The sequence below is a fragment of the Spinacia oleracea genome, chromosome 4, assembly GCF_020520425.1.
Source record: "Spinacia oleracea cultivar Varoflay chromosome 4, BTI_SOV_V1, whole genome shotgun sequence".
NCBI classification, from domain to species: Eukaryota; Viridiplantae; Streptophyta; class Magnoliopsida; order Caryophyllales; family Amaranthaceae; genus Spinacia; species Spinacia oleracea.
The window spans coordinates 40,553,031-40,563,829 of NC_079490.1; the positions used below are offsets into that span (position 1 = coordinate 40,553,031).

Below are 10,799 nucleotides of genomic sequence, written 5' to 3' on the forward strand. Positions count from 1 at the left end.
GATTTTAATTAAACATTACTATTCTAATTAATTTCCTAAAATAGCACCAAATTTTCAGACATTTGCCTAACTAAGGAAAATTACTAAAATGCCCTTGAAGAGCAAAATTCCATTTCTCATCTCTTCCTCCACTACACGTATGTTTTTACTCCCATTCCCTCAAATAAGTCTTGGTTCATTACTTGCTCCCCCAGGGGTGATCCTTCTTCTTCACTCTTCTTAGTTTTATAATCAGACACAAATTGCCATCTTGTTTATCAACCAAAATCAATCAATCGAGCTGAAAATCATCCCCCTTGTTCCTCCTTGTTCGAACCAACAAACACCCCCCACCATTGCCCACCGCAACCACCACCGTCCACCACTACCACCTCCGTCCAACCACCCATACTCGACCACCTAACACCACCCTAACATCCGTCGGCCACCGCAGCACCCCCACCAAACTCCCCTGCCCCTCTCATCCCACGCTACTCCCTACTCCTCTCTTCTCTCCTTCGCCGAGCCACCAGGGCCACAACCACCACACCACCATCACCACCGGCAACCACGTCCACCAGAACCACCACCACGCCTCACCGTACTCCCCCTGCTCTCTCCTCGGCCGAACTCCCCTACCCTCCCCTGTTCTCTTTCCTTTTCCTGCTCGCAACACCCCCCCACGCCACAAACCACCACACTCCGGCCACCTCACCACTCTCCAAACCCACCGCCACCCCTCAATCCCGTCGAACCGTTACCTCCCTCCGCCCAGCACCAATCGAAAAACACCCCCCTCGATCTCCTATGTTTCATCGGTTCGCAACCCCTATCCCCCTTCCCCGTGCCCTGCCGCCGCGAACCACAACCACCTTCGCCTACGGCGCAACCCCTATGCGCCGCCCAGCCAGCCGCCACCTCCCTTCCTCCCTCCTCTTCCCTCCTCCTCGTCCATCTCCTCTCCCTCCTCCCTGTTCGTGCCCTTTCCAGAAAACCCAAACCAGTTTCATTTGAAACTTTGGTTTGTTTTCTTAAAACCGTAAATTGAGTTGGGCCAAAATCATAATCATTTGGGCTTTGGGTAAGACCAATCTAAATATTCAGAAATTTCATAGTATTTACGTTTTAATAAATTGTTTTTACGATCCAATTAATTACTAATAAATTATTTATTATTTTCAGGTTTTATTATCGATCTTATAAGAATAAAATTCTAGTTCTATTTATCAAAATGAAATTTAAATATTATTTACATAAAAATCGATTTATAAAATATACATGATTTTCGATTTAAAATTCGATTAATAATAATATTTTCATTAAATTTCGAAATTATACTTTTTATTAAAATTCGTTAATTATAAATTCATTACTTATAAAAATTCATTATTTATAAAATATCGATTTTAGATTATTTATCGTTGTAGTACTAATTCAATAAATTAATATTTTGAAAGAAATTGGACTCAGAGCTCAGGAAGAACGATCCATCAAACAGGAAGGGTGAAACTACGGTTGAGGTAACGGCTATTGCTAGTACCCGCAATCCCCTTGTAAATATGATTTATGAAATTATGACGTTATGATTGAATTTATGAATTAAATGTTTTGATGTGTTTTATGGATTGTGGGATGAAATATGGTTTGATTGAATTGTTTCCTATAATATGATTTGATTGAGTTTTCTCATAAAATGATGTTTATGCAATGCTATGAAAGAAATGATATTTTTATTGATCCCAGGATCTAAATGATGTTTATGAGAAACCATGAACGAATTGATGTTTTATGGATCCCAGGATCTAAATGATGTTTTATGATCTAAAAAGAGTTATGTTATTTCAACCGAAATACAAAAGCCAAGGCTTAGTAAAATTACATAAAACATGATAAATGAAAGTGAAAGACCTGGTTTGTCTGGCGGTATATAAACTACCATCTTCCTATCTATCGGTCATGCATGCACCACGGACTCCTGTCCACCCATGGATTACGAGCCCAGGCTCCCATGGTTATGAGCCCAGGCTCAGGGCCCAGGCCCAATGTTATAGTTCGATGATGAGCCCAGGCTCTTATGGGCCCAGGCCTAGTGGAGAATTCCTTCACGGTTTGTTTAAAGTACTGCGGGGAACGATGGAAACGAGTAGTGACGAGGAATTTCACCTTAGTATTAATCACCTAGCTTATGCTTAATGTTTTAATAGTTTAAATAAAGACTTTTAGTAGGTTATGTACTTTTTACTTTGAAAATATAAAGGATTATTATGTTAATTTTGGAGTTTTAAAAGCTTAATTATGATCGATGGTTGCCTTGTAATTCCCAAGAGGGAGTTACGGCAGGTAATGTCCCGACCAAATTAGGTTAATTCCGCTGCTAATTATTCCTTATTAATAAGTGATTTAGAGGTCGGGGTGTTACAGTTTCTCTTGGGTAATTCATGAACATGCAAAGTTTTCCAAGCGATTAAAAATTAATTACAAAATTAAATTATTAAGTACTTTCATAACAATTTTTGAAAAAGAACCACAAAACATTTAGTTTAAACTAGTATTGCATGGGCGAATATGTGCAACATTTTCTTTTGGGTAAGGATATATAAGGGGCATCTTAGGAGGGTGGAGATAGGGTGAGGGAGTTTGAACATGAGACTTACCGTACACAGGCATAAATCTTAACTACTAACCTCATTGGTAGGAGAGTGAAACCCTGAAACTAAGGAAAATCCATGCGAGGTTAGGTTAGCAGGAAGTTTGCACACTCGTGCAAGTTTGTTTCCTCTAATACTACTCGTCAATCCGGAGAGGGATAATACCCAAGAATATATTAGGTGTCGGGTGCACTCTCTCATATTTTCCCTTTACATGTGAGGAGAAAATTAAAGGGACCACTTATGGGTATAAAAATACCTTTGGATGCATGATGCACCCAATTACACCTAATAATTTTCAATAATACCTTGCTAATCGATACCAGGAATATTATTCCTTCTTACTTCTTCCGTAGTATAACATTAACTTATCAGGATTCTTGAAAATCCGCTAACTAAACGATACTCTACCAACCTTAACCTTGGTTCCTTTATGTGAGCCGAATTCTAATTCGAGACATGATCCTAACATGATCTTTTCATTAAAAAGTTGGTTGAATAGAATTAAGCAAAGTAAATTTGGAAATGTTTTGTAGTCAATAAATCTACAAAAAACCCTAATTTTTATATTATTTTTTAAAGATGAGTTTTTGCAAATAACTCGGGGACAAAGGGGTATAGCTATGTGCATCATCAATTATCAAATACTCTAAAACAATCACAGAGTACGACTTGTATTGCCTTAACTAATAAGAACGTAAAATACATATGAAATTAATACTTGGTGTATCATTATAACACAAAATTATGCCTGTTATACCAGAATAAGCTATATAACGAAAAGAACAAAGTAACATGGGACTGTAAAATAATTAAGAAATCAGGTGTCCTGCTGGATTTCTGTTCCATGACAAATACGACGGATCACCAATTTCCCTGCATTATCGAAAATCCAGGCATCATATAAGAATCAAAAGACGACCAACTGATAAATCAATCTTGCAAATTCAAAATGGAAACAAGTTTATAAACAATCGATGACTGACCTTGGCTTGAGGATGTAAACCAGTATGAATCCGACTGCAAAGGTTAAGGACAGGCCCCCAACTGTGAGATATCCGACACCAAGGAATTCATTTTTCCCGCCAATCCAACTTGTTGTAGAAAGGACCAATTTCTTTTTGCCCCCAAAACTATATGTGTTGTAATTATTCTGTACAATGACTGATATCTTCTGATTAGCTTGCAGGTCCTGTTCTATCTTCCCATATAACTTCCTAAAAGTTGGAAGTGCTGCAGTTCGCATCCATACAATAAGATCCTCTTGTTCACTAAGCTGCATGACAGGAACAACAAAAATGGTTGTATTAGTAAGATTATTACAATATTTTTGCATAAAACATAATGGGGAATGAGCACTTTGATCAAGCCATCATGTAAAAATGTAAGAAAGATTAGAAAAATTAGAGTATTATGAGAATCAACATTACAGGCAAGCTGGAATCGAGTTGGGCTCCCCCAATAAGGCTTCCGTTCTGGAAATTTTTTGGATAAACATCAGATCCAAACTTGTGCTTACGATCACTCTCCCATGCTATATTTTTCTTGTTAACATCAAGCACCTTTGATTCAAAAGAGAACTTGAACGTATCATTGAACAGACTCCAAGCAATCAGGCCACAGGGAACAATAGGAGCTTTGTCAGGGCCTACTGCTGCAGTTTCTTCTGGATCACATCCACTCGTCATCTGTTCTCCAGCTTTGTTTCTCAATTGCTTGTCATTTCTGCTTTTTACATATCTGAAACAAAGGTTCCGTCAGATCATTTCTATCAACTCGGTCAGAATATTCAACACACTAGCATATACTACCAAGTACTGCATACGTAATACAAATTTAAATATTCAACTTTAATTTAGCTATATGACTGTTCAACTTGGTTAGGTGTAGTAGAAATACTAGTAACATTAAAACAAATCAAACCACTCCGGAAGAAAACTTATAAGAAACCTTTAATATATTACGGAGTAAATTCTAAATTGTAAAGCTCGGAACAAGAAACTTCTTCCTGCCACACACACACACACACACACACACACACACACACACACACACACACACACACACACACACACACACACACACACACACACACACACACACACACACACACACACACACACACACACACACACACACACACACACACACACACACACACACACACACACACACACACACACACACACACACACACACACACACACACACACACACACACACACACACACACACACACACACACACACACACACACACACACACACACACACACACACACACACACACACACACACACACACACACACACACACACACACACACACACACACACACACACACACACACACACACACACACACACACACACACACACACACACACACACACACACACACACACACACACACACACACACACACACACACACACACACACACACACACACACACACACACACACACACACACACACACACACACACACACACACACACACACACACACACACACACACACACACACACACACACACACACACACACACACACACACACACACACACACACACACACACACACCACACACACACACACACACACACACACACACACACACACACACACACACACACACACACACACACACACACACACACACACACACACACACACACACACACACACACACACACACACACACACACACACACACACACACACACACACACACACACACACACACACACACACACACACACACACACACACACACACACACACACACACACACACACACACACACACACACACACACACACACACACACACACACACACACACACACACACACACACACACACGAGGTTTCTTTTACTAATAACAATAAGAGTAGCTAATATTATTTCCTCTATATCATAGCAAACTTACCGACGATGGTTTTGATAGAAGTTCTCAAGCTGATAATAAATATACACAGGACTTCTCATTTGCTTTGGAACCTGAAAAATAGCAACGCTAGTACGGTTCAGAGAAAGATGATGGTAATGAATATAAACATGACTCTTGAAATTGTTACACTCCAATGAGAACCAATTAGGCCATTAACAATGTAGTTCAATCATTTAGAACCAAATACAAAGTACATATCAATTTGAATGATTCACAAGGTTCATTAATACTTTATAGTTAAATATGATCAACACCCCTCAAATTCATCATTCACATACTAATGGACTTTATGTGCCCTAAATGACCAATACCAACCTATATTTCAGTGTGCCACTCTTGTAGAATAAATAATCGTTCTTTTCACTTATCATAATCTCGGTCATAAGTTATTCAAATATTCCAAAATGAAGAGCAGAGTATTAGGCTTCTTAAACAAATAATTTTCACCAGGATTATTCATTTTGCAAATTACTATAACATAATGATCAATACGCAGAAATTAAGCGGAAAGAAATTGTGGAGATTAAAGAACATGAACTTCACAAAAGCACAACTTTAACTGCTATATATAAATCAAGAGTTTTGACTTACAGTCATACTTAATGTACATGTTTTGTTAGTTCTATCACTCTGAATATATCCAACTTTATCTTTTCTATAATCAAGAGGAATACAGTCTGCGTCATATTCCTGCACAATCTCCACAACCTGTTTCAACATAAAGGAGTCCAGTGTCATGCAACATATTAGTTCATTAGATAACTGATTTAATAAATCACATGGTTTGAAACATATTACGTGCTCTGATGCAGACAAAGAAACAAGTCCAACAGGAATAAAGATAATTCCGATTGTAACAAATACCGCTATAACCTGTAAATAACATTCAAGAAAAATCAAGGGAGGAAATAAGTAAATTGCAAACAAAAGTTTAGATAGAGATTTCCATTGCATTATGAGATCTAGTTCAACTGCTAATATCTTTGGATAACAATACCATATTACCATTGCACACAAAATTCAAATATGCATTTGAACAAAATTTTCATTCAAATCTGCCAACTTTATTTAGAAAAACCATGTTAAAGCTTCAAAGTTAATTGGAGAAACCAATGGCAAAGTGTTGAAATTTATTGTCTATAGCGATATGCAAACTTATTTATACCACCAGGAGCCAAACTACGAAATTCGGTTGGGCAGAAGTAATTAAAATTACATCAAAGTATCAACATATATTCTCAACCACGCAAACTAGTGTAATTGTGCGAATAATATTTGATACATGCACAAGAAGAAATGGGATACAAGAAACTAGTCTAACTCGTGAGAGGATTTGTTTATACTCTTTTTTCTTTCCTTCACTATTCTGTTTTATTTAGACAAATATGCAATGCTGGGTTAATGTTCATTACTTAAAAGCTGCAACCATGAGGTGTAAAGGTATATGTATGACTCATATAATATTTACTTTGGTACTTTATGCTTCTTTCTTTTGTCGAGAGTTATAAATTGCTGATACTTTGTAATCGCTAAAACATTCAAGAAGGAATGGTGTCCAACATTTATGAATCGGTTCAAAAGATAGCAATGGTCTTTCAAATAAACAGATAAAGTAAGTACAAACTACAAAGACCAACACTAGTTGCTTTTTGCATACTATATTGTAAAGTTTACCTACTTATTTCAAATATGCATGCTTATCCTCGCATTAATAGCATAATAAGTTTTTGATGCATAGATGATATACGTAAATTTAATATTATTTTATCTTAATCAGATCACCTTGATATGCTTTGGCAACTGGCATTGATTTCCTAAACCATACTAAATAATCTTCAATAGACACTAAATAAAAAGAGCATACAAGTCTGAATAATGTAAAAAGTTATTGGTACTAAACATTAGTTTGGGAGTACATGATTCTCTTATGAGATTTATTTAGACTTAAGGTAGACCATGTTACATATAACTATATCCCTATGTGCGGGAGTTTGTGCATGGGCGAAGACATAAATAAAGAAGGACAATGACAATTTACCCATGGTGGTGTTAGAATTGGTTTACAAGCTGGAAGCTCTTGTTGCGTGAACCTAGAATCTGCAAAAAATAGCACACAATAAGCAACAAGAAAATCACGGTTCTCTCTAAGTCTTAACGTTATCCGACAAAGTATATTTAAAAACTTCAGTGCCAAGCAAAAAACACAAGCATATGTGTATTAACATGTAATTATGTAAACACTATCGACACTATCTGAGTGTGTGAGTTCTGACATATTATAGTAAGCAATTCATTTATCTTACAACAAGAATAGTTAATGAAACTCAAAAATTCTATTAAAAGTATGTCCACCAGGCATTTAATCTTGTAAATTTCACACAATTCAGGCAACTATATTTTCCATTACATTACTTAAATATCCAAGCTTCTGCCCCAGGCATAGAAAGGACTCGAAGGAGTGGCCAAATATATACTCCCTCCGTCCCGGAATACTCGAACCGGTTTGACCGGCACAAAGTTTAATACAATGTAATTGACTTATTATTTAATTAGATGGTAGTTGATAGTGGGGTATTTGTTTTAATATAGATAGTGGGAAATGTGTCAACTTTTTCAAAGGGTGGTGGGAAAAGATTCACTTTTTAATATTTTCTTAGAGAGTAGGGATATATGTTGGTCCATGGGTAAGTATAATAAAAGTTTGCCATTTATAGAAACGGTACGCGTAATTCGGGACGGCTTTATAAGGAAAGCGGATCACGTATTCGGGGACGGAGGGAGTACAAGCTCTACAAGCATGACGATTGTTTACTTTTTTTGGACTCTGACAAATTGGAGAAGCGCCAGATAACCTATTTTTTCCAACGAATTAATAATGAAGGTAATTTGGGTGACGCGTTTGATTTTACTCGATGATGGTAGCATTCAACTTAATAACAAATAATTCATACAGTTTACAATCGTGTTTCGCAATTATCACTCGAGTGAAAGTGATCCAAACAATTGATGTATATGCTTCTTTCTCTGTGGGAGAACTGTCAAAATGGACGTTATATCATCCATTTAAAAAACCAAATTATTTCATATCTATACCAGTAACCTCCAAAAAGGAATCCTTAGACAGTTTTAAGTACCATCGAGCTAGAGTCTCCGTTTATGTTTTATTGGATGGATTGATAAATGAAGATTTATCAAGATGAGAAAAAGAAGTTATAAAACCCCAGTTCCTTCACCACACATAACTTTTGAGACTTTGATACTGATAAGTTTAGTTAAAAATTTCTTCCTCTTTTGGAGAAACTTTTTATAATCTCTCCTCGTGAATTATCATAAAGAAAGATGCCATTTTTTTTTGATAGTTTGATATCTTTTCAAACTCGCCTACCACTAAATATTATGAAAGACGATCATAAGATGTTAAATACTCATCATTTTGGTGGCATCAATACCCCTTATTAGCTACTCTTCACAGACAAATTGGGTTGTAGGTAGAGTTAATGGGTTATCAAGAGGATAACATAGTTAAGTAGTATGGGTACGTACCTCTCACTTCTAAGTAATGGTTCTACAACAGATTAAGAAGGTAATGAAATCCATGCATAAAAAATGAGGAGAACTCAAAATTTTAACCATCAAGAAATAAAAATGTAGCATTTGATCTAAAGTTTGTAAATCAAAGTAGTCCCATGTAGTTAGAAACAATATTCTTACCGTTACTCAATGAAGGATTTTTTCACGTGTAAATATCAACTATCTTAGTTGGTAAAGACCTATGATTAAATTCCATCTCCATGGAGTATATGCTAAATAAAAACAAGTTTGTTACGTATAGGCAATCTACATGGCTCTCCATAAGCACAAAATTTATGATAAAATTACACGACATTCAATATCATTGATTGTTTATTATATATATAATTATATGGAGTACTTAGTAACTTGTTATGTGTAGCCCTTAACAAATTCGATCCGCCCATACGTTCCATCACCAGAAATCTATACAACCAATTTTAAGTGAATGAAAAATATTACATTGTCTAAAAAGTGAACAAATGGGTACAAAATTTGCGAAACTTTTTCCTTCTAATTGATGTTATAATCACAAAGCAAATATATCTCAATCAATAAAAATTCTCAAGAAAATTTTTGCGTAATTAGGAACAAACATAACCAGAAAACACCACAACATTAAATTCTGAATAATTATAAACAAATAATAATAAAAAAAAAGCAGAGAAAAGAAGCATACATTTAGGCCTCTTGGAGTTCTTTTTATGGGTAGAAGAGTCGGAGCTCTTATCCTTCCGACCTGTTCCAGAAGAACCCATCCTCGCCAAATTTCTGTGTATCAATATGGAAAAAAGAAATTTAGGAAAAACATGATAAATATATCAAAATCAAAATTGAAAATGGAATTAAAAGGGAAAATTAATAATGGGTTACCTGCAAAATTATTAAGAATTTGAAGAGGGTTACAAAATTGCAAAAATAGGGAAGAAAAGGATCTCAATGGCTAGAATTTGAATATAGAAATGCATTTTGCCAATTTTGGAGGCAGTGGAAAATGAGTAGGTGTCGCATGCACCATGTATAAACCAAAAAGGTAGAAGGTGGTTACACATCTTACACTCCACACAACTAACTATTCCTCCTTTTTCTCCCACCATCGTCAATTGTTTTTTTTTTCGGGGTTGGGACTTGGCAGTAGAGACTAGAGACTAGGGAGCGCCTATATAACATTATCTTTGGGCGTATTCGGTGGTTGCGTTTGAGGTAGCAGGTAACACTTTGACCCAATTAAAACGCTATTGAAAATTTGTAAGTGTTTGGTAAAATAGTGATTTAGGTAGTGGTTAGCGATAGAGGTAGAGATTAGGTAGATTTTTTTGTTAAACGTTAAAATTAACAGCGTTTGATAAATTTATAGTAAAGTTTTAAACAATATACATACCCCCTCTGTCCCTTTTTTATAGGTTTGTATTCTATTTTGAGCATCACAGAGTTATATTTTTGTTACTATTTTTTGCCATTAAATTTCTCACTCTCCCATGTACTATATTAATTTAAAAATGCATTGAAAACACAACAAAACAAAAACATGTACTATAATGCCTCCGCCCCTTAATACTCGCCCCACTTTCCTAACAAAGTCGTCCCTTAATACTCGCCCCATTTCTACAAATGACATAATTTTACTAATATTATATCATTTCTCTTACTTT

The 10,799-nt window shown here is 36.1% G+C and overlaps 1 protein-coding gene across 2 annotated transcripts; it reads right to left on the reverse strand.

Annotated features, from left to right (window-relative positions):
- Nucleotides 1–3,171: 3,171 nt before the first annotated feature.
- LOC110798225 (ALA-interacting subunit 1) lies at nt 3,172–10,165 on the reverse strand. Of its 2 annotated transcripts, XM_056843845.1 has the most exons (9): nt 10,021–10,165; nt 9,827–9,918; nt 7,616–7,674; nt 6,376–6,450; nt 6,169–6,285; nt 5,557–5,627; nt 4,058–4,367; nt 3,614–3,903; nt 3,172–3,503 (listed from the first exon to the last, which is right to left on the reverse strand). In XM_056843845.1, the coding sequence occupies exons 2-9, from the start codon at nt 9,903–9,905 to the stop codon at nt 3,440–3,442; spliced, it is 1,065 nt and encodes a 354-aa protein (XP_056699823.1). In that variant the 5' UTR covers nt 9,906–9,918; nt 10,021–10,165; the 3' UTR covers nt 3,172–3,439. The 2 variants fall into 2 exon arrangements, with proteins under 2 accessions (XP_056699823.1, XP_021859093.1); XM_022003401.2 differs by lacking the exon at nt 10,021–10,165 and having other exon boundaries at nt 9,827–9,981.
- Between the last annotated feature and the right edge of the window lie 634 nt (nt 10,166–10,799).

Coding starts and splice junctions, on each gene's coding strand:
- LOC110798225 (XM_056843845.1), bottom strand. CDS start 9,905: ATGGGTTCTTCTGGAACAGGTCGGAAGGATAAGAGCTCCGACTCTTCT. Junction 6,451..7,615: donor CAATTCTAACACCACCATGG/GTAAATTGTCAT, acceptor TGTTATTTACAG/GTTATAGCGGTATTTGTTAC. Junction 5,628..6,168: donor CATGTACATTAAGTATGACT/GTAAGTCAAAAC, acceptor GCTATTTTTCAG/GTTCCAAAGCAAATGAGAAG.